Below are 25,505 nucleotides of genomic sequence, written 5' to 3'. Positions count from 1 at the left end.
GTTTTCTTTTTGGCCATAAGGTGGCATTTTGTTGCTTCCATTTTTAGATACTCCATCATGCATCTGAAGTAGGCTTTAGCTTCTCAGAAGCCTTTGAAAACCTTCATTCTTTTTGGAGAGGGCATTATTAGAGTTCTAGAAATAATGATTATGTGGACTTTACTTCAAAGGAAACATAGCCCTAGATATAGAATTTGTAGGGAAGAAACTCTAAAAGAATTAGTCTGTATTTGCTTTTTACTTTATTCTTGCTAAATTATTAGTAGTTGTTGCTGATTTGTGTTATCTCAGGTATCATGAAAAAAGGTCTCATAAGGTTGCTGCATCTAAATAAACCAAGAAGAGGTGTTCTAATGGAATACATTTAAAGCCAGTAAGTTTTACTAGTATGTAGCAGATTGTATTATTACTACAAATTCATTTGCAATCTCCTTATAGGAAATAGGAACAGGAGGTACTTGTCAATGGAAGATTTGTGGACTTAATCCTACTACAACTTTAGCTTTGTATTTTGAGGTGGTGAATCAGGTAAGATAAAAACAGCTGAACATGCTTGATTGAGAATTACAGGGTTGTAAAAAGGGAATTACTGTAATATTAAGTGTTCCAACAAAGATACTGTCTTTTTTGGCTTTGGGGAATATTATTTAAATATGGATATTAATAGAAATGAAATCTAGCAAAATTTTAGAGAAGAAGGCATATAGTAATCTAAAAGCTGAGTTTTCTATAGAACATCTTTCAGTGTTTCTTTTTAAAAATTCCTACTTTATTGATAAATTGTTTTTAAAAGAAGAATCAACACATCAATAGAAAAACTGAGTAATTATGCTGTCTGGTTTATGTCTAACTAAACTTAGTTCCCTAATATTTGTATATTCAAATAAGGCAGGTCAAACTGACAATTACTATATAACTATTTCCAGAGAAGGAGAGCAACAATTATTTTTCTGTTCTCTACCTTCATCCTTCTCTGCTGCTTCCATCAATTATAGTTTTCCTGTTTGTAAAATATGTTTTAGAAATAATAAATTAAAGTTATTTTAATCAGAGCAGAATCACAATATAAAATTAAGAGTGTGGAAAAAACATGGGTGAAATAGTTTTGTTTGATCATCAAAGATAAGGAAAAACAAATTCTATGATCTTCATTTGAATTGTGTCAATTTGATGAGACATAAGCATTGTAAACAATCCTCTGATATAGAATAGAAAACAGGAAGGTCCCGCTTTATCTTATCTGTGCCATAAACTCAATAAATGTGTGCAGATAAATCAACAATAGTCATGAGGAAAATTGTTATTTATTTTAATCTGTTACAGTTACAATGCTACATAGAGCACTTGGACATTTTTCTGTGTTAAGAATTGTTAACATGTCCAATTTAACATAGAACAGGATGTATTATCAATATTGATTAAGAACCATTTTTGTTTTGAGAAATCTATGTGTATTTCAAAGATCCAGTTTTAGATATATTTAGATATAGCTAAAGATGAAGAACAAATTTACTGATTTGGTAATTTAGCTCACTTTTGGCAGGTAATTTTTAGAATGGATTGGGTAATACAATTACCTCCTTAAATTGCTTTCTCAATGTCTTTGTGATTCTATCTACCTTTTTTCTTGTCAAAACAGCACAATGCTCCAATTCCTCAAGGTGGACGGGGTGCAATTCAGTTTGTGACTCAATATCAGCATTCAAGTGGACAAAAACGTATCAGAGTAACTACTATTGCCAGAAAGTAAGCATTAATTTTTGATGTAGCATCTGAATGATATGTACATGAGTTAAGAGTATTCAATAGGGAAGTGATGCTTTGATAGACATGCTTTGATAGGCTTACATCTTAGGTTGCAATATTAAACCAGATTTATATGCTTGAGAAGTTAGTTTTTTATGTAGAACAGAGTTTGTTGGGGGAAGGGGGAGAAAGAGACAGAGCAAACACATTGTAAAACAATTGTTCAGAATTCATTTTGAATCAGAGACATGTACACAATTCTGTTGAAGTACAAATTGGGTGGCAAAAGTCAAATTTACAAGATTGTGTTGTGGTTCGCCGGCAGCAGGTGCAGATGGCTGAGGTCTCGGACAGCGAGGACTCGGATGAGGGGCTTGTGTGTGATGCAGGGGTGGGCCTAGGACTGTCAGAGAGTAAAGTGCTGCCTTTGGAGCTTATGGAGGCTGGCAGCAGTGATGCAGAGGACACTGAGGAGCCTGTGCCCAGTGCATGTGGGCGCAGGGCTGCTTGAAGGAAAGAGCAGTTACAGTAGCATGGGCGACTTGGGAGTAAGGCTGCAAGGTGATGGCCCCTCCCTTAAGGGATAAAAGCTAGCCCTCAAAGGTGGGATTCTTTGCAGGAAGCAAAGAAGTTCTTGTACTTCAAGTCATGTGGAAGTTCGGACTGTCCTGGTTTGTGTTTGGAGACTTTTGGTTTTTTTCCTTGCAATTTAATCTAGTGTTCTTGGCAGCCTTGCACAACATTGGCAAGGCTTGTTCTTATCTGGGACAATTAGTTTTAATAGCATTTTTACTGTGAATGAACGGAATTCACAGAGAAGCATTAAATTTTTTTTGCTTTTATCTCTGTTTGGTTTTTGTTTTCTTGGAATGAGGCTTGGGTCAGAACAGATTGGGGCATATAACTCTCTGTATAGAGATATACAAATTAGAATGTACATGTGATTGTATCACCAAACTATTTGCTAGATAGTGAGGTCAATGAGCTAGTGTTTAACTGTGAGATCACCAGGTAGGACTACAAAGCAATAGTGTTGAGAGAATAAAAAGATAGTATTTCATGAATATAATTTCTTTCTAGAGAGTTCTTGTTATGGGTTTCATCAAAGTATCCCTCATTCCTCTTAAGTTTACCTCTTGGAATCTTTTTCCAGTTTATCAGCAATCTTTGCCTTTCCAAATGATTGTGGTTTTGCTGACAAGTTTATTTTTCTCTGGAAAAGCGTATTTGGAGAGGGGTGTAATGTATTTATCCTAATGCCATGTTTTCTCCTTCAATATCTATTTGTGGAGTGTTTTTAATTATAAAAGTAGAATTCAATTTCATAAAACAAATATAACTGCTTCTGCTCAAATTGTGAAGCTTGATAGCATTTTATTTAAAATGGCAACATTTTGCTTGCAGTGCAGATCTAATATGCATTTGGAATCCTGCAAAACTGTCTATGTGAAGTAGGAAGAGTTTTTTCTACATTAGATTTTATTTTGTCTTATGTTGGAGGGTAATACCAAGAGCTATCAATATTGGTCATATAATAGACATATGTAATAAATATTGGGTATTATGTAGAAAGTGAAATTGGATAAGGAATTTAAAAACCCAAATGACTTGTTTTGTGCAAAAAATAAACTTTAAACCAGGATAAAAGTCACAAGTTTTGCGGGGACTGGAAGAATTTTGTTGCTAGTATAGTATGCAATAATCCATATCTGATACCACTTTCTTCTGGGAAATATTAATTTCTGGTTGTTCTGCAAAAATGCTTTGCTGTAGTGTTGAAAATGAATATGAAGAAAAGTTCAAATTTGTTCAAGTGACAGAATTATAAATGGCTGTTTGTGCTGCTATTTGGCTAAATTTGTGATAAAATAGTTGCTTTTTTTCATTTTGCAGCTGGGCAGATGCTCAAACACAGATTCAAAACATCGCAGCTTCTTTTGACCAGGAAGCAGCTGCCATTCTTATGGCAAGATTAGCAGTCTATAGAGCTGAGACCGAAGAAGGTCCTGATGTGCTTAGGTGGTTGGACAGACAGCTTATCAGATTGGTAAGGCATTCAAAATGTTTTAGAAACTGTTTCCTTTCAAGGGTGAACATCTCTTCAGAGATGTTTATGCAGAGGTTACACTTAGGAAGAGTTATTGTTCTATATTTGTTCCTCAACCGTTTGTTTCCATTATTGTAGACAAAAGAACAATTGAGATCCTGTGTTTAAATATAGGCACCATGGCAGTGATCTTGTATGATTAATTATTGCTAACTACTTCAAAAATCTTTGTAGAAATCGAAGAATTGATAGAACTTTTTTTTGGCAGAGTAACAATTTGGAAAACCTATTTGAATATTTCTGGATAATAAAATTTTTATCCCATTTTTAGTTGATTAAACAATTCCTATAATAGGGGTTTTCAGAGGCAAATCTTGAGCTGGATCCAGATCATCGGTAAGCAGAGGCCGGCTGCAAACAGCATTCCTGCTCCTGAATAAATTGATAATTTTTTTATTATTCCTTTCTTACCCATAATATATTTTAGGGCATAAAGCCTCTTTAGAACACTCTGGCACACTAATGGAGAATTAACAAAAATCACCTCCCTCCTTTGCTGTGACTGTTGAATCAGAGATTTCTGCCTAGAGCTTTTCTTGGGCTATGAACCAAATGGTTTCTTTGAATCCAGTCTACTGAGATTAGGCATGGTAATAATGCTAATAACATTTAGTGATGTATAAAGAACAGTATTTTGTTATTATTAATCCTTTCCTCGTTTGTATCCAAGCATGAAATAGTTCTTAAGTAGTAAAATATCTTGTTAAGAACAAGTAGGTTCTGCACATACCTGCAATCCAACTTAGTATGCTATTTATAAAATAGCAGTTGCATTAACAGTGACTTTAAATAGCTGTTGTGAGTCCACTGGATTATGATCCCAGTAAAGAAGTAGGTATTTTTAATCTGGTCCTTGCCAACCTGAGGCTCTTATTTTTCTTATTTGCCATCAGGGAAGTTCCCACACATTTCAGTGCATGTTTTCTTTCACTATGAAGTAGGTTTTGAACTGGATCTTCTGTTAACCTTTGTTACTTATTTATAAGGAATGTGCTGATTGCCAGGGGTGGGATCCGACAGGGTTAACTACTGGTTCAGTGATTTACGAGGTTTGGTGATTTATGATGTGCTTCCCTGCATGCTGCGTGTGTGCCTGTAAATCATCATCAGCTTGCTGCCTTGACAGCTGAGCAGCGCTGAGTGCAGAGAAGCAGCGTTTGAAAAACCCTTTTCCTGCTTTTTCAATCTCAGCTGTGCCTCGCACAGCATCTGAAGTTGAAAAAGCAGGAAATAAAGGTCAGGTAAGAACCTGAGTAGGCGGTTGGGCCAAAACAGCAACAGACATAGAACCGGTTCTATGTCTGCTGCTCTTCAGAGTTACCGGTTCTACAGAGCCCGACAGAACCAGTAGAATCCCACCCCTGCTGATTGCCATCTGCGACACTCTTTCCTAAAGCTGTGCTTTTTAATTTGTTTTAGAACTGAACAGTTCTAATTTCTTTTAAAACTGCTAGGTCTGATGCAAACCCAATGTTTTAAAAATACTAAAAAGTTGGGAAACAATAAAAACCTGAAAATCCTGCTCACTGGGTGATGAAAAATATTAGGAAAATTGACAGTTGGTTTTTAATCTGGTATATTTTGTATGATAAAGTGTTAATATAAGAAATAAAATATTTATTTGAAGGTGATTGCTACTTGTATAGTTTTTATATTAACAGTGTTTCAGAGTTTCTCTCTAAGTTGTCATAGTTTTTATCATTTGCTGTATTATTCAAGTAACACTTTATTGTCTGGAAATCATAGTTGTGGATTGAGACCAAAAAGTAGTATACAAAATAGAGAAACTATTATATAGAGATATTCTTGACTTTTAAAGTTGATGTAATATTTATAGATACAGAATGACTCAAGCCTTAATACTTTTCTGAAATCTGGTTTGCAGACTTTTAGAAAAAGATATAGTACATATTATTTTATAATATAACAATATTCAAATACCATACTGAACTCATTGATTTTGTTTTTAATCTTGCAGTGCCAGAAATTTGGAGAATATCATAAGGATGACCCAAATTCCTTCAGATTTTCAGAAACTTTCTCCCTTTACCCACAGGTGAGTAAGAATAAAGCATGATTAAAGTCTGACAAAAACATGTTGTTAGTGCCAAGTAGTGCATCTTATGACAAATTAGGAGTGAAATACAATAGATACAGTGGAAAATTATTGTCATCTGCATCTGGGAGATTTTGAGGCAAGCAACTCAGTTAATGGAAGTGGAAGTGCCTGTTTCCAGTCCTCTGTAAAAATGTTAGAGATGAGAAAGACAAGGATTTAGAAAAAATTGATAGAGGCAACCATGAGCAGTTCTAGAAAGGCTGCCTGAAAAGGTGCAAAACAGTAGATTAGAACTCTGAGACCTTTCAGTAAAACTGAATGCTGCTTGTTTTGTGTGTGAGCTCCATTGGACTGTTTTTGGAGTGGGGGTAATGGGATCTAAACCTCTGCAGAGAGGTTGCAGTTATAATAGAAATCAGAGACTTACCAATCAGACTAGAAAAGCAAAGCTGTTTTTTTCCCTCCTAAAAATATTACTTGCTACTTTTCAAGATTAAATTGATTGTGTGTTATTTGTGAATACTGCTTGATTTCATCATGAACTAAAAGATTCATTATATTTAAAAGTTTGATTATAAGATCTATATACTAAGACACTATTATATGCATTAATCTATACTTAGCTGTTTCAAGAGGGGAATCAAAAACTTTTCTCATTCAGATAACTTTAGTGTACTGATCTGAAGTTGATGCACGGTGAGTTTAAACGTTTGCTATAATAGACTTATGTTGGACTTGTTTTCTGTTGCAGTTTATGTTCCATTTAAGAAGATCTCCTTTCTTGCAAGTTTTCAATAACAGTCCTGATGAAAGTTCTTATTATCGCCATCACTTCATGCGTCAAGATCTGACTCAGTCACTTATAATGATTCAACCAATTCTTTATGCCTACTCTTTTAATGGACCACCAGAGGTATAGCACATAGGGGGAAAAAACCAAGAGAATAGTTTTTGCTTCATCCTATTTTTTTATGCGTATACTATTTTGCTACAAGGGCTCAGATTGAAATATACGTTAAGCAGATAAAATAAGTTTAGCATCAAAAACAATTGAATATGTCTTAATTTGTCACAAAATGGTAGATTCAACATTGATTGACAACAATTGAAAATGGAATTCTTTTTGTTTGGAATAGAGATGTCTAAATTCCTATTTTCCTCTTCCAAAATTTAATTTTGTGCAACACAAAAGTGGAAAAATTCTTTATTGAACATTGATTTTTAATCATGTGCTAAATGCCATCAGGTGGCTATTAATACTTGCTCTGGCCTGGAATTGCTTTTGGATGCTGTTCCCAAAATGCGTAGAGGAGCATACTGCTCTGTTTTTTCCACCAGGTAGTATTGATTGGCAAAAACTTGGTTGTAGTTTCTTTGGAGTGGAATGTCATTTAAATGTAATACAATAAATAAATAAGCTACAGGATAAGAGTTCACTGTTTTTTCCATACACATTTAAATCATAGTTATTATTATTTTTTAAATAAAGGTCTTTTATATGTGTGTTTATAAACATGAGAGGTATAGAAACCTGTATAATTATTTAATGCTAAACAGAATGTGTGAGGGTTAATGTTACTGTAGAAAGTATTGCCTACTGAATCAAGATATCAGGGGATCTCAAAACATGGAATCATATACTTTGTTGTTGTTATTGTTATTGAAACATGCTTATAAGATTCTTGCTTAAGCTATAATTAAACAAAATAAGAATATATTTTAAATATTACTTTATTTCCTAACTAATTGGCACAAAACTGTCTTTAAACTTTTTTTGATGGTTTCAAGTATATTTAATGAAACATGTTTCCTCTTTATATTAGCCTGTTCTTTTAGACAGCAGCAGTATTCTGCCTGATCGCATACTTCTCATGGACACCTTTTTCCAAATTCTTATTTATCATGGAGAGGTAAGAGGAAATAATTTTTGTTTTCTTTAGAAAAGTCTTTTGAGTAGAAACTACAGCCAACACAAATTTTGCTATTTTTTGAAATGGTACTCAGTCTCTGAGGAAACTTACCATTTAATCTGGGGGGAAAAGGAGCTCTGAAATCAGCAATGGGCAGGTTAGGTTCAGAGCCAGAAGTGGGCACGAGCACCTTCTTTCTCATCATCATCGTTTTGTTTCCTTTCTTTTCCCTGCTATGTCTGTATTAACTTCTGTTATCTTTTTCTTTGTCCAGTATGGATGGGACCGGTTGATACATATATTGTACAATATAGTATTGTTACATGTCCTATAAATGGTTACATACGAGATTCTTTTTTTTTCATTACTGTTGAGGTAATTCCCTGCTAGGAGAATGAGCACATACAGGGAGACGTATTGAAAGTAGTGTTTGAATGATACACACACAGCACACAGATACACTGTACAGTAAATGTAGGTTTTTCCTTCCAGAAAGGTTTAAGCAAAGTTCAAACACAGTCCAAAGTCATTCACAGGTAAGATCAGTCAGTTTTTAGTCCAGGGATAATCCAATAACAAAGTCCAGTGTCAAAAACAGTTCAGTATCAGACTTACATCAAATCCAAGAATAGCAGTCAATTAGGAAAAATGGCAATACTCTCCAACAGAAGGAAAAAAGACTCACTGAGACTTCTTCTGAGACTAAGACTAAACAACCCAGGTTTCTGGCTTCATCTTATGACCGTTTGAGAAACTACACCCAATTATAGTATTAAAATGTCTATTCTGGTTTATATATTTTCAACCCAAATAGCTGTTAGGTGACTTATATTTCTAACAATTACTTTTTACTTTCTTTGCACATTTATCTTAGTTTTTTGTCTGATTCTTTTTTAACTTTTTTACTGTTAATATTAATTTTTATTAATTTTTAAATTTAATAAAATATTAAAAATAGATTTTGACAACTGATAAAAAGTGTTATCTAGTACAATCAATAAAAATCTACTACTACCAATATACATTTTTTAAAAGTTTTCATCAATTTGAATTATTACATGGCATACATGGAACTAGGTAGGCAATTTATGATGTAAGTATATTTTAGATACATGAATATTAAATATAACCACATTTCTTGAAAATATGAATGTATTGGGTTTTTTTGTTTTTAAGGATATAATGAAATGCCATAATTGTTGAATTGCTCTTAATAAAAAACAATTGCAGTATTAAAATTCATCAATAGTCCATTGTGGTATTATCCTTCAGGTACTCTTTCAGTGTTTGTATTTGATCTGTTGTTATTTACTTGTTTAATCCTATTTAATCCTATTTAATCCAAATCTCTTTAGAATTGCCTAGTAATTGAGGCAGCATATGAATAATTGAATAATAATAATGGCAAAAGTAATAATATTAATTGATTTACCTTGATCTAGCAATCTTACTATTAAAACTGATTTATATTAAATTTTCACTAAACAATAAATGTTGAATTGCTGTCTAGACTATAGCTCAGTGGCGCAAATCAGGCTATCAGGATATGCCAGAATATGAAAACTTTCGTCATTTGCTTCAAGCCCCAACTGATGATGCACAGGAAATTCTTCATTCAAGATTTCCAATGCCACGGTATATTGATACTGAACATGGAGGTAGTCAAGTAAGTTACTCTGATTTCTACCTGGGGGATTGTCTGTTAAATAAAAAGCAGATTGTTTTGGTAGAGTTCTTTGGTAAGCTTTATTTCATATAATTAAAGGGAGCATGATTGAATATGTATTATCCTGTGTGTTGAGCTTGGGAGAGGCAGTCTTTCATATAATCAAAACATACGAACAGTGGCTTTATTCCCAGTTGAGAACCACTTATAGAATACCCTGAAAATACTTTAATTTCTGTCATGCTTTCTCCAGTGCAGTATTGGAATGATGTGAAACCTCTAATGTATTGAACTAGCACATTGTTGCTTAAGGATGTTTTTTTTGGGGGGGGGGGTTGTTAAAGAAGAACATCAGTATTTGAGGCTGTGTGGTTCTTTTGATATACATTAAGTACTTAAGAGTAGTATATTTATATACATAATAGAGAGAAAACTTTTAATACTAGTATGCATTGATCTTGTTCTTGTGATGCATAAGGAAACATAGATGAGGGCACAATGTATCATAAAGACTCACAGATTATCACAAAGTCTCATACAAATGCAAATGCTATGAGAATTGCCCTTGTTATAGGAATGGTGTACGTGCTGTGATTGAAACCATTTTAACTGTTATTTAATAAAATAATCTTTTTCTTTGTTTCTTTCAAGGCCCGTTTTCTACTTTCTAAAGTAAATCCATCTCAAACACATAATAATATGTATGCTTGGGGACAGGTAAGCTTTAGCATGATTAAGCAACCTGCATAGAGTAATTAAAATATTATTTTCTGTGTTAACATTTCTGAACATCTTCAAATTAAGGACCAAAGGTAGGTACTAAGATGGAGTGGTAAATTAACTACTTATTAAATTAAGAAAATAATTGTATTAGTTTTTTCTAGAATTAGACAAACCTTTTTAATAGAAAATTTTCTTTGAGACTTTTTAAGTAAGGCAAATCTTCAAAGTTCTTAAAAGTGTAATTTTTAAAATCTGATTTTGATACTATCATTTAAAGACTTTGATAAAACTATATTGGATATATTTATACTGTGTATATGTACTAAAAATACATTAATAGTTTTATTGTATTATAGATAACTATTCTAGTAGATACAGTCAAAAATGACTCACTTTTTTAGAAGACAGATTCATTAAATGAAAGAACAATGTGCTCATGAACTAAACCGCAAAGCAAATGTGAGGTCTGAATCCAAGATACACAGCATCTGTTTTTAAATAGTTTTCTATTCTTACACATATTTTGGAAAAGGCAAAATTATTACATTTTGAGACAGTTATTTTAATGGGGAAACTAAATATAAGTTATAAAGCATGAGACCAGACATTCCAACAGCAGATGCCTGTATCACAGAACACAAAAGATTCCATTCATTCAACTGCTTTAAGTTTAAAGGAACAGAACCCTGAGGCTAGGATGCATTCTTAGACATAAGGATGTTGCTGTAAATCAATGTTTGTTTATGCACTATGTTCACCTCACAATAGTTTTAAATCTATAAAAAAAATGACCAGAAGGGGCAGCATTCCTGACAGTGCCACGTGTCTGAAGGAAGAGTAGTTGCACATAGGCAACCCAACTGGAGAGTCTGATTTTTCACAGCTTCTTTTGCTTCCTTGTAATAAATTTATGTGTTACAAAGTCTTTATTATTTATTAGAAAATGTATATAGCTGCCCATCTATCAAAAGGAAAATGAGTGGTGAACAAAATAACACATTACATTAAAAACCACAGTTTAAAACAATGAACCAGTCAAGGTCCCAGTAAAACTTACATCCATCCATCCCATGCCAGCTCTGTCAACATCCTAGCTTCACTGCCTGGGGCAAAGCCAGAAATGCACTGCTTTTCTGAAGGCCAACAAGGCCAGGATTGTCTGTATCTCTGGGGAGAGGCTGTATCACAAGGCAGGCACCTTGACAGAGAAGGCTGCTAAAATCTTCCATTCTGTAATAGGAATCTGGAGCACCAATTCTTACGGATGATGTCAGTCTGCAAGTCTTCATGGATCATTTGAAGAAACTAGCTGTATCAAGTGCTGCTTGAAAAAATGTGGAATTTCAGACATGCTGACAAGTTGAAACATTTTCACTTTATTATTCTTTGTATGTAGTTATAAAATGGAATGCCCAAGCTGCCTAACTACATCTTACAACAATGTAATTTTCAAGAGAGAATGTTTATTATCAAAGGCCTAAGAACAAACATAATTTTGAGAAGTAAATGAAATAGGAATATTGAGAAAAGTCTTTTAGGATGCCTTAGTCCATTGATAACTAGCTTTTAAAAAAATGTTCTAATGGTGGAAAGCACCATTCTGGTTTGCACTGCAAAAATATGGCATAATCATGCTTATTCCTTTTCACTAGCAGAAGAAATTGATAAAATACTACAAATCCAACTTGGTAATATCTGAAAATATTTATTTTCTCTGTTTAGCTTTACATGGATGTTTTAATAGTTTTGTTTTTCATTGTTTGATACATAAATTGTTTCTATATGAAGAAACCAAGCATACAGATATTGAAAAAGAATTGTTATCCAGTTGTTATCCAAAGCTTATATTTTGATAGTCTTCTAGTGTCAGTCTTGCTACAATTATTCAAATTCTATAAAATTGAATGAGTTCAAGAAAGGCAAATTAATATCCTGTGCCTGTTGCAAATGTCTTTGCAGGAGAATACAAAAATTGTACTAGAAATAAAAAAACGTCTGTTTCCCAAATATACTTTTTTTGTTATATAATAGTATAAAATTGTGTGGTCTTGTGCTATGTTCTCTTTCTGTTTTGCTATTAAATTATACAGGTAGCAATTCTTTTCAAAACAGTATTATACACTACATGCCATAATGATTACAAATCTGATAATATTTAGCTTTGTTTTTTGAGAAAATCTATATTTACACACATGTACATATCTTTAATAAAGTTTTTCTGTTTGAATACAGATTGTCTTCTTGAAGCTATTTCTATACTCAATATTTGATAAAGGTACAAAGGTATTCTTAAATATAGATATCAAGACATATCCTGTAACTTTGCTTGATGGTTCCTCATTTTAGCTGGTCCTTATCAGAACTCTTATTTGAGATGAGTACCTATGAGGTCTCCCTCCTCCCCCAATATAAAGGTGCAGGTCCAAGCTATGCTTTACTGTTATTTGAGATGAGTACCTATGAATCCCCCTCCCCCAATGTAAAGGTGTAGGTCCAAGCTATGCTTTTTACCTTGTTGAAAAGCAGATTAAAATATTTCAAATGGGTAAAGTAAACTGTGCTTCATTTTTATAAGTTGAAGTTAGTAAGTGAATATCAATACCCAAATTAATGTATTGGCAAGTCTTCAATGAGGGTAGAAAGAGTCTTAGTAAGTCAACCAAAAAGATCTGTCTGGTTGAGCATTCCTTTTTCCTAAAATGCCATCTATGTGAAGCCCATAAGAACTTGAGCATGAATGCATGGCAGTGGTGGGATTCAAATTTTTTTACTACCGGTTCTGCTTGGTGGGTGTGGCTTGGTGGGCGTGACAGGGAAAGGATACTGTAAAATCTCCATTCCCACCCCACTCCTGGGGGAAGGTTACTGCTGGTTCTCTGAACTACTAAAAATTTCCACTACCGGTTCTCCAGAACTGGTCAGAACCTGCTGAATACCCCCTCTGATGCATGGATCTAAGTAACAACTTCTGTGAATCCATATCAAAAAAAGGAGACATGTTTTTACTGATTTGTCTATGACGTTTCCTTGATCACTTTATGCCAGTCTAGGATGTGATATTACTTTTTTTTAGTTTAGTTTTCACATAGCTTAAAGTAAGTTTTGTTTTTTAGATAGTTTGCTTGAACAAATTCCATTTATTTTATGGAAACAGTCTACACTTTGCAGTTGGGTTATGAACATTGGCACATTTTAACTATGGCTTGTGTCTGAATCCAGAATGCTCCTATTTTTGGTTTTCTATCCCCAACACACCTCTTGCTAATCGATAGACATGTATAGTAAACAGTTCATCCACCAAACTTAGGCAAAAGTCTATTAGATGAACAGAAAATACTTTGAACATGCATGCAAATTTGTGTTTCATAGGTTAGGTTCTTTGAGATGCCATTAGTGGTAACAGCGTTTGATAGCAAGCTTGCTAAAATCACAATCATTTTGCTGATATTGAAGGGTAATTCTGGTTTGTTGAATAACGCATATTTGAAATAACTTTTGGTGCCAAGTTATTTGCATATATAGCCAATGCATTAATTTTGTTTCCCTTTTAATGTACAGTATCTGCTATTTCAGTGCTCGCTTCTCATGTTACAGACACGCTTTTCCAGTACTTTACTATCCCTTTCAATTTTAGCCACTCTAAATAATTTGGAGCCACCTCCTAACTAGCAAGGCTTCTGTTAATTGATATGGTGAATCTTCACAGCTGGACTGAGAGTGTTTACAGAAGAGGCTGTGGTGTGCTGATCTTGGGTGGTAGCAAGTTGAATTCCTGTGCACGACCTGCAGCGGTCCTAATGCTGTGCAGAGTCCTTTAGAGCCCATTATTTTCTCCTGCTCCCATCTTGGAAATATTTGGCATTCTGGGTCAGGTATTATCCATAAGCAAATGATCTGCAGCTGTATATCTCTATCCATGATTGACGAAACAATGTTCTGTCCTGGTGCCTGGAGGTTTGTAGAGGTTGGATGGGGAGGAACAGACTTGGACTCAGACTGAGTGTCTGTGGATTTAATAAGCTTCTGTTTCCAGGGATTTTCTAAAGATAATTATTGATGGGATTCTACTATCTCGGGCAGAATTTGTATATAATTTTGGTGTTCTGGACTTTCTGCTCTTGCTTAGTAATCAAATGGCAGCTGACCTTTGCTCAGTGATGTTTGATGCTCCAATTATAGCTTCTGGATTGGGAAGTCCGTTTACACCTTAATCATCTTTTGTTTGAACTAATGTATTCTTGATGATCATCTGGGCGCTACAGCTGGTCTAAAATGAAACAGTACAATGAATAACGGGAATGTGTCATTTTGCTACATCTCTATTTTACAAGCTGCACTGGTTACTAATAGGCTTTCAGACGTAATTCAAGATGTTGGTTGTTATTTATAAAGCCCTTCATAGCTTGGGCTGTACGTACCTAAGAGACTATCTTTTTCTATTTGTTTCTGCTCATCTGGTAAAATCCCACAGGGTCAGCATACTCCAGGTCCCATGGGCAAAGCAGTGCCATTTTACGATTCCCCAGAGACATGGTTGCTCCTGTCTCCTGAAGTCTGCATGGTTCAAACTCAGTTGTCCTTTGGTCCCTTGAAAATCAGGCTTTTTACCTAGTTCTGAAGCAGGATTTTGTGATTTAAATGTTGATAATTGTGTGCCATATCATTTTTTGGTTTCTCCCACTTCAGATGTTTATTATCTCCTTCCAACTGGATTTTTGTGTGTGTGGATTTTAATACAGTTGTACTGCTTTATGCTGCCTAGAGTTTCTTCAGTGATTGAGGCAGTGAATAAATTATTTAAATAAAGTTTGATAAACTCCTTCCCTTGAGTCCTAATAAATTAAGACCAATCAAAATGAAGTGCACAATTGTGGGTTGTTGTTCTAGTGCTTACATCCCTTCTGTTTATTAGGGTTGTGCAAAACATTTGAAAGGTGCTTTATTTTGTGGCCCTACTAAAAGTTTTATTGGGTAACAGACCTAGAGAGTACAAAGTACGGGGGACTTCTGAAAACTTCCCAGGATTTCTAAAACATGCACCTGCTTTTTTTATATTTTGAGGAGGAATACTTTCCCCACGTTAACATGTTTTTTCAAGGGATTTCTTTTGGATGTTTTACACAACTGCACTATGCATTTATTCTGATTATTTATTCTGATTCTTTGCTTCCTATTCTAGGACAGTTTTTTAGAAGGGTTTTTTAAATTTAAGTTTTTTATCCCATTAATTCAGGAAGAATTAGCGAGCAACAGCCAATTTTTTGGTATACCTTATATAATTTGACAACTCAGTTTATTTACCATGCTTACTGAATAATCCACAAACACTAGGTTCACATAACAATGTATGCCATTATTTACATTCCACATACTTAACCCAGTACATCAGGGGTGTGTAACTCAATATCATCGAGGGTCGCATCAGGGTTGTGTTTGACCTTGGTGGCCAGGGTGGGCGTGCCCAGCTTGATGTCTCAAGTTGGGGCCGTCTGTGGCGGTCCAAGTGCTCTGCCAGCGAAAACAGGCTCCCAATCTCCGTTTTCAGCTGCAACAGTCTCCTGCAGCCCTCTGTACACGAAAACCGAGCTCTGGTGGGCTGTTCGTCCTCTGTTTTCCCTATCAGAGGCACTGTGGGCACTGTTTCCAGGGAAGCCCCAGGGGCCAGATCTAAGCACCCTGCTTGCCGGATCCGGCCCCCACACCGAGTTTGACACCCCTGCAATACATCAATTGTAGCTTCGTATAATCTGTGGATGAAGTTACAATTAGTGCAAACGTTTCTCTAGCCACAGTTATCACTTGCTACACAAGTCAGACCTGTGCATCTACAAGGACCCCCTCAGGCAGGGGGAGTGCCATCCCATCCAGAATCAAAGATGACATCATATGGGCTGGGGAGAGATCAGAGATCCAGAAGACTCCATTTTGTCAGGTTGAGCTGGAGCTGAGTTCTCATCAGATCCTTACCTCCTCCAGGTAAGGTACTTCACCAGCACTACAACAACATCACTTGCCCAGCAAGGGGCACAGATGTACAGCTGGTTAACATTAATGTGTTGCGGATCTCATATTTGGTGATGTCTGGGGCAGGGCCCCTAGTGACCATCAGAAATTCATGCACAACAGCAGCCACACCCTGTGTTGTAATGCGTAAATATACTTCTGATTCTACTTGGCTACTTACATGGATCAAGTAAAAAAAGCAGGTGCAAATTATTTTTGAGGAAGTTAATATTAACAGTAAGACAACAGATACAGGAAACAGGAAGATATTTGGACTGTAGATTTACAAATGATTTAAAGGACAATTAAAGAAGAGTAGAGAAACCACAAAGAGATGGAATGTTTCTTTTTGGTCTGCAAAAACATGCAGATTCCTATCTCTAAAATGTAATATATTCTTTGTAGATCTCAACTGCTTTGAAGATAACTCAGATGCAGAGTGCAGCAGCCAGATTTGGCAGTAAATGATAGATTATAGCATTGATCTTGCTACCGATACACTACTCAAGATACTTTCAGGTCAAATTCAAAGTGCTCATCATTGCCTATAAAGTCCCCTATGGGATGTTGCATTAGAAACTGCTTGATTCAAAATAATTCTGTACATTCAGCAAGATCATGTAGGAAAGGTCTGCTTAAGGATCTTCCTCATGACAGGTGGGAAGATCAGGCATTGGGCCTTCTCACCAGTTGCCCCATTACTGTAAAATGTACTGCCCAGTGAACTGTGGATGGTTTTTGGCTCCTGACATTTTGAAAACTGAAGGCATCTTTTTAAGTGGGCATTTGACACAAAATCCAGTGGTGACCAGACCAGACAGTTATTTCAGTTTATGTTTTGCTGTACTTTTTATACTGCAATTGGCTGGGTTAATTTTTCTGGGAGGTTAAGTGGTAGTAGATAGGACCTGTGTTTAATGTTGATATTTTAGATGAAATATTCTGCAGCCATTTGAGTGGGCATATAGAGATACCCAAACAATGAAACACACAATCAAGAAGGAAGTTGATATTTTCAGGAAGGGACTTCATAGAAACAAAATAAAGAAGAAATAAAGAAATAAAAGTTTGCAAATGTAATTCATAATAAAAAATAGAAAACAACAATAAAAAATAGAAAACAAAAATAATGCTCAAACACTATTCATTTGAATGGAATTTATTCATTACTTATTTTGTAGCAAAATATGCAACATAACTGTGATTAGGTTTTTTTTTCATTAGACCATTGGTAGCTTATATACCACAAACTTAATATTCAGGAGAGATTCAGGAAATATCAGGTTACTTTGTTTATTCATTCTTGGTAAATTGATGGAAAGCTTATTAAAGAGAAAATTATCAAATTTTATTTAATAAAACAAAAATAAAACATAAACTTTATGTAATCATTCTGTAGATTACTAGGAATGAAGTTGAAATAAAGTTCAACTTTAATGTCTTACTGTCTTTCTACAAAACTCTGATATGCATTTTAGAAATATATATACATTTTAGCAATATTCAGTAAAAAGAAAAAAAATTCTTTTGAATTGCATTTCATTTCTGGTAGCCTCTTGGACCACAAAATGGATATTGTAGATCTTTTTTTCTGGACTTTTAATCATCTTGTCTGATGAAGAGTTTTTGGAATCTTGAATACTTAGTAACCATTTTGTAAACTGTTGCTTGAATTAAAAAACATAATGTGTGAATTGGATTTTGTTTTGTTTTATTATTCTGTTTCCATATTGTTCATTTTCAGCAATAAATGTTGCATGTTAATTTGCTGTGCTTTTATTTTTTTATAGCTAACCTGCATGTTAAAATATGCATTATGGGAATGAAAACTATAATTGTGTGAGTATATTCAGTACCATGTTTGTTCTACTCTAATAATGGTAATAGTAGTTTGAAGTAATGATTTAGAATAAACAAAACATATTGCAATGAATTGAAAAAAGTTAAAGCTGATTAAGGCAAAACTAATTACATTAAACCTTAATTTACATCTCATTTCCCAGGCAGATTATTCACAAAGTATCCATTAATTAGAGCTGCACCATGTAATCATACATGCAGATAATAAGGCCACAAATTAAGATATAAAATCACAAGCTGAAGAAAATGAGACCCTTAGCACAACAGCACAAGGAGATCAACACAGAAGTCTGCTTGGAGGTAAGGTAATTAGAACCAGACTGGAAGCTTATTTACACTGCCAAAAAAGTTGAACGAAAAATGACTGAGTACATGGCATCAGTAAAGTAATTCAAAAAATATGTCTTCTGTAGCATTCATACCCTCATTGCAGCTGCTGTAATCAGATTCTGTGTTTGTGCAATAATTTAGTTCCACAGCTTCTAAGAGCTCTGCTTTATTGCCACAAAGTACATGAAAAGCTAGGGATTTCACAAGCACTTCTGAACTACCATAATGTTGTCCCCCCACCCCATCCTCATTGTTCTCCCAAATACTTTGCTTTATGTCTTCAGAGACTCCTTTTAGGAATTGTTGTAGTTGAGAAAACAAGTTTCCTCCACAGATGGCCAGTCTTTGTGTTGTCTCTATGTAAATGAAAGTCACTTTATTTTATTTATTTATTTATTTATTTATTTATTTATTTATTTATTTATTTATTTGATTTGATTTGATTTGTCAATCGCTTACAAGATAATAGGTATAAGTATATACATAGTTATGAATACATGAAATGGGAACATATAAGAAAAATAAAAGAAACAATAGGACAGGGATGGTAGGCATGTTGGTGTGCTTATGCACGCCCCCTACAAACCTCTTAGGAAAGGGGTGAGGTTAATAGTAGACAGTCTAAGGTTAAAGTTTTTGGGGTTTGGGGAAGAAACCACAGAGTCAGGCAGAGTATTCCAGACATTGACCACTCTGTTGCTGAAGTTGTATTTCCTGCAATCAAGTTTGGTGTGATTAACCTTGAGTTTGTATCTATTGTGTGCTCTTGTGTTGTTATAGGGCCTGCTATGTTGATGGCCTTGCATGAAGCAGGACTGTTGCAATTTGTTATATACCTATGGGCATTCCTATAGGAAAGCTGCAGAAACCTTATCTAAGCTTTCTAGAGCAATGTTTGCCAATCTCACTGGCACTAGGAGCTCAGTAAGATAGCTTGAATCTTCAAGGCCAGGTGGATTGTTAGATAGTGAGCCTAGGCTACAGAGATAAGAGGTGGAACAAATGGTTTTATAAGTGGAAGTTGGAAGGCTGCAAACCTAAGCAGTAGAAGGAAAAATCAGGGAACACCCAAGGAGTTAATCACTGTGTCTACCTTTTCAATAAAGGTTGAGCAATTATCATTTTTGGTACTCATGCCATTACTAATATCAGTATGGATGCCTTTTTGTTCTTTCATTTGAAAAGCTCCTCCAAAAACATCTCTTCATCAGAATATAAGGCAGTGAGCTGTTCCAATTAAGCTTTTAAAATAATATTTATCATAAACTGTCAACTCTTCCTCGAAGCTTCTCTGGAAATGTCATGAACTATAGTCTTAGCCATAGCCACAGCCTTACACTTTCAAGGGTGATGATTGCTTCTATTAGGCATTACCAACAGAGCTTTTTACATACATGTTGCAAAGAACTTAATATTTCCTTTGATTTCAAAAAGAACAAGTGACTAGGGAATTCTGGAACTTGACGTGCACAAATTTTAAACTTGCCAAGTTTGAAAAACACCTGCCTATATTATATCAATTTTGAAGCCTTTTATTTGGTTCAGATGTGGCACTGAAAATGCTTAGATGCATTTTTCGTATTCCATGAGGTAGCATAATCTTTATAGACTACAATAAAAGTGATAATAAATGCTTAAAATTTCAGATTTGTAATAATTGAAATTTAAAAGAGTCTTTTTTGTTTAATAACAAGAATCTTACATAGCCTGAAATAGAAAGGAAGGGAAAATGGTGGTGAGGAGTTGACAGGATAATTTTATTCTATTTTATTTATTTCATTCCCATTTTATTTTACTTCAGTAGCCTATTTCAACTATCATTACTGCCCTCTGAAGATAATTAAATTATCATAACATCCTGAGCCTCTTGGAATTTAATTTAAAACCTGTGAGAAAAAAATGTCAGAATAAAGAACAAAAATCATAACAAGCCTACTTTTAGACTTTACCTAAACTAACAAAGCAGCCTAACATCAACCAAGCAATAAATTCATAAGTACAACTAACAACAAAACAAATCCTATTCCCTTTATTACACTTTAAACAGATATGACATCCTGAATTGGGATTTGGAAATAAAACTAGAAAAATAACAACTTACAGCTCTCTTCAAGAGGAAGTAAGCCATCAGAAGGAATCCCTGCCCTTGTTAGTTTCTCCCTCTGAAATAGCTGATATTTCTCCAATAAATCTATCTCGAGTGCCAGATGAACAAGTTATACAATCTTTAAAGGAATTTACAACACACCTGATGTCTAGAACTGTTTACTGACTGCACAAACAATATTTTCTATCTTTGAATATTCGATATTTATAAACAGAAGTGTAAAAATAGCTTTTGGAAACTCTGCTAAATAATGCAGACAAATTAACAGCTCTCTCTTAAACTCAATACACTGGCACTAGAATGAACAGTTTATGGCTAGTTAGGAAAATGAACTAGTGGGTGAAAGTAAATTAAGATAAGTAAGAAGGAAAAACGTAAGGAGACATTTGTGTAATGCATCCCATAAAAGTGACAAACCTAAATAGGCATAATTGATTACTTCAGGCCTTATGGATTGCACTTGATGGAATTAAGAGTGGCCTTTGGCTTACCAGAGAAGTTATTAATCTATCATTTAATTCTCTTTTCCAATGTCAACACCATAAAATTGACTTAAATACTATTAAATGGCTTCTCAATGTAGCAGAATACAAAAGGATTTTCCTTGACCATTCCACAATTCCCCAAGAGCTTAAAATGGAAACTTCAGAGATATTTTCTGTGAGTATTTCATAATGAAAAAAAAAGGAGAGTTCGACTCAATACACTACTCTGAGATGAGTCTCTCTTGCCTAATGTCAAGGGCAGGGTGGCAAATGATTAAAAATGATGGCAGCCTAGAATTACCAGCATCTTTGACAATGTCAGCAATGATGCTGAGATTGCACAAGAAAACACTGTCACAGATCAAGCATTAGAATTAATTACCTCTTTGAAGCCTTACCAATAGTGAATAAGAAGCAATGCCAAAAATATTCCATTAATGTACACTACTGATGGGGTAGCAGCCAAAACTAATCATTCAAATGTCCTTCTAACAGCTGAAACTTTGGAGATTCTAGAGATCTGACGCACTTCAGGTGAATCATCAGAACATTCAAGATTTTAGAAAGAAGACACAACACCTTAACATACATCTGCCAAGGTCCACAGTCCTTGAATGCATCAAACATTACAAGGCTGTATAATCTTTGATTTCAGTTTGTTGCATAGTTTTTCATCCCTCAGTCCCATAATAGGAGAAAGAAGGAATGGATTAGCATGGTGCCATTACTAGGGAGCTATCAAATGCTTTTGGAATAAGTTGAACATCTGAGTGAAAATGTTTTTCCATTAACCTCAGAAGAAGAGATGAGTGACGGCAAACCTAATTTTCTCTGCATAGTTGCAGATTTTCTGGTTTCTACAATGAGTAACGAAAGTGTTGGAATTGCATAGACAACTCCTGTGGCAACAAGGAATGATTGCACATTTGGATTTTTTTTTCAAATTTTCAGTTAGAATTCTATCAGGTATAAATAATAGGGAAAATGGAATAATAAAAAGTAAAGCCACTTAAATTGAGCTATTTGGTTTCCAAATAGACATATCCAGTGACCACAATGACATGTCCACCTAAACATTTATCAATAATACCAAAAATGCAATTTTCTTCTAGACTTTTGTGGAAAGGGAACTTCACGAAGACAGTAGTGTCACTCAAACAGGAAAAGCCCAAGGGGAACATCAGGCCAGCCATAAAACAAACTTACATAGGAAAAGGAATCAAATAAAAGGTATTAAAGAATCCCTATAGACAAAAGCCTAAGTAATTAAGAAAACTAGACAAATAAGAAAAGGAAACCCTTACAAACACAGGACATGCCAAATAAGCAAAACAAACAGTCAAAAGACACAAAATATAAATTACAAAAGGGACAGACAGGAGATTGCCACAGAACAAATATGAAAAAAACCATCATAAAGCTAAAAGAGATTAGAAAAAAACAATAATACAATCTAGCCACCCCACGGAGTTTGCCTTCCGCACCCCGTGGAGTTTGCCCTCTGGCGGGAATAAAGACAAACTCAAACAGGATTTGAAACATTAAGCACAAATACAAACATTCACACGAAATCAACTCACAAAGGGAGATAAGGGTATAAAAAACTGGGGACTTACCATAAGAAGCTAGCTAGTCCAGGAACACAGCCTTCTCGCTGACCCCCACCTTCCTGAAAAATAAAAAGATCCAGCTTTCAAGCAGTTGTCCGTATCCTTGCGCCGGAGCTCTCCCAGCAGGAAAATTGAATCCTTGAAAGAAAGGCATTTTGACACCTTTCAACACTTTTAACAAACTTCCCAGTAATTGCACCTCTGCAATTTACCATGATTCTCCTGTACAAATGCAACCAAATCCAATTTTGTGAAATCATCCTCTTTGGAGGTGAAGAAGAAGGAGAGGAATAGAGCTGCATCTCTGTGTATGAAGAAATAAAGCACATCTGGCTGGTTGCTTGAATGTTAATGATCCATATTGATGGCCACTTAGTTTATCATGCAGTCAAATCTATGCAGATGTTCTTTTGCTAAATTCATTTTATGACCTGTAGGTGGCATTATTTCAATGTGTTAAAGCTATGTAACATTTTGAGGGATTTTCATAAAGTTTGATCATGTGGCATTTACTCTGCGCTGAACTAAAGCAATCAGGAAGCAAAGAGATGGCATTTTTAAGCAAATTATACATCCAGATAAACAGTCTAAACAGGCTGCAAGTTTGAGTGGAAATTAATCAAGGAGAGAAGCAACTAATTTCTCTAAGGAGAAATTTCCTGACAGTTAGAACAATTAATCAGTGGAATAACTTGCCTCCAGAAGTTGTAGATACGCCAACAGTGAAAGTGTTAAAGAAGAGATTGGGTAACTATTTGTTTGAAGTGGTGTAGGGTTTCCTGCCTAAGCAGGGGTTGGACTAGAAGACCTCCAAGGTACCTTCCAACTCTGTTATTGTACTGTACTGTATTGTATTGTGTTGTGTTCTATTCTATTCTATTCTATTCTATTCTATTCTATTCTATTCTATTCTATTCTATTCTACTCTACCCTACCTTACCCTACCCTACCCTACCCTACCTTTATGCATAAAAGCCTTTTCTCCAGTTTTCTAATTTTTCTACATACGCAGTTCTATTTTGGAACTGCTGCATGAAATGTCAAAATTGCAAGGAAATAACAAACTAGAGAGATCTATGGAGATGACCTTGAAGAACCCATCCAGAAGCCATTAAGATAACAGGAGCAGAAGAAATATTTGTTAAGGTTGGAAGGCAGGAAGACTTATTTCAAGTATCAGAGACTTATATTGGCTTCTCCCTGACTCCCTGAAGTATAAGACAAAGGAAGCAAACACACAGCAGACTTGCAAAATTCTGTTTCTATAGCTCATAGATGGCTAACCTTTTTGTCGTTGTGTGCCGAAAGTGCGTGTGTGCAATGTGTGCATGATCTCCGCCCCTGAACATGCATGTGCAACCCCCGTACACTGCACACCTCTGCACATGTGTGTGTGAGACTGTCTGTGTGCCCAGCGCCTCTGCACATGTGCGCACGTCTCCTATGCATGCCCTGCTCATGCATGCTGCACGGCATATACCCAACAATCAGCTGACTGGTGGGAGGCGCATGTGCATCCACAGCGAACCTGATCAGGGGCAACTGCTCGCGTGCCGGCAGAGATGGCTCCACGTGCCACTTCGGGCACGTGTGCCATAGGTTTGCCATCATGGCTATAGCCTCTCTCAATAACTATAGTTCTAATATATCCATGGAGTCTCTTTCTTGACCTGGTCTACTTGGTAGAGCTGACACTGCCTTATTCCGCTTCACTCATTCTGAATGGGATCAGCATGCAAATTAGGCAATAGGTTTTTGAGCTGAGAAAATGTAATGGTTTAAGATTTCTTTTTTCAGCATATTGCTCCCCAGCACTGTCATATTACTTCAATAATACGATTTTCCCCATGCCTGTTATGATTAGATATGCTTCTTTGGAAACATTAAAATTGGGAGCCCACTCAGCCATTTTTACAGACTTCCTGACTTGCAGTAGGATTGTTGAATACAAATTACTGTTTAAAAGACTTGTACTCATTGATACAATTCTTTCTCCATTCTAAAAGGTGGGTTAGCCACAAGTAAAAGCTTCACTGTTTTTTCCCCTCCCTAGGACATTATTTAATGTTTAATATTTTAGAATATGATAAGAAAAGTTGTTACTTCTTGTTGGATTATAGCAAAGTGCAACCCAAGTTTACCTCCTTTGTTTCTTGACTACATTACTTATCCTGCTTTGGTCATAAATTACAGTATATTTACAAAAGGCCTCCAATTTCCTGAGCTATGAATAAATACTCCATAAATTATTTTCACTCAAATATCAAATTGAAGTGTGGATTAATCTATGGTGTTTAAGCTACAGTACCTGCTTTTATACCATCTTATCGATGTCAGACAGCTTTCTAAACACAAATCTGCTTGTTGACCCATTAGAGGAAATGGCTAACCAACATCTGTTGGCTTTTATTTTCTGACTAATTAATAAATAAATAGCTGCTTTTTTTGCTCTATCAAAAGGGTGGTCTATCTTAGCTACGATAACCTATTTCTAATGCCATTTCTTTCAGTTCATGCTGTGATAAAAGAGCTATTAATAACAGCATGTCTGAGGTATAAGTACCATGCAGCTGTGCTGTGATTTGGGGCCTCAGATACACATTTTCTTTTTTGCTTTTGATGCAGGACATTATCCTGAAAGGCAAATACAAAAAAAAGGTGCTCAAACTGCATAAAAAGAAAATGATTGAAATTAGCTTTTATTTTTCATTCCAGTAGATTAACAATGATATATGGCAGTAGTTTTCACAGGAAATTGTCAATATATTCAGTAGGATGCTAGGCATATTCCAATATAAAATCCTTTGTACTAGGAAGCAGCAGCACAAAGTTGTGAGTGCATCACAATAGGAGGATCATATCACATTAGTACATGTTGGAATTGTCACTTTCCTAAAGA

General features: G+C 35.2%; 1 protein-coding gene across 1 annotated transcript in view; it reads left to right on the top strand.

Moving 5' to 3' along the window:
* The window catches only part of SEC23A (SEC23 homolog A, COPII component), a 33,982-nt gene extending 21,540 nt beyond the window's left edge, over positions 1 to 12,442 (top strand). Inside the window, exons 12-20 of the mRNA XM_026711346.2 lie at positions 439 to 528; positions 1,640 to 1,746; positions 3,640 to 3,793; positions 5,832 to 5,909; positions 6,664 to 6,825; positions 7,736 to 7,822; positions 9,333 to 9,488; positions 10,140 to 10,205; positions 11,451 to 12,442. Coding sequence (XP_026567131.1) covers positions 439 to 528; positions 1,640 to 1,746; positions 3,640 to 3,793; positions 5,832 to 5,909; positions 6,664 to 6,825; positions 7,736 to 7,822; positions 9,333 to 9,488; positions 10,140 to 10,205; positions 11,451 to 11,540 — 990 coding nt within the window. The 3' untranslated portion in view covers positions 11,541 to 12,442. The remainder of the gene's footprint in view (positions 1 to 438; positions 529 to 1,639; positions 1,747 to 3,639; positions 3,794 to 5,831; positions 5,910 to 6,663; positions 6,826 to 7,735; positions 7,823 to 9,332; positions 9,489 to 10,139; positions 10,206 to 11,450) is intronic.
* Positions 12,443 to 25,505: the final 13,063 nt, after the last annotated feature.

Source organism: Pseudonaja textilis, chromosome 1, assembly GCF_049901715.1.
Source record: "Pseudonaja textilis isolate UNSWEBS1 chromosome 1, rPseTex1.2, whole genome shotgun sequence".
Classification (NCBI taxonomy): Eukaryota; Metazoa; Chordata; class Lepidosauria; order Squamata; family Elapidae; genus Pseudonaja; species Pseudonaja textilis.
The sequence above is the reverse complement of the archived record's forward strand: the minus strand, read 5'-3'. Positions and strand labels throughout refer to the sequence as shown.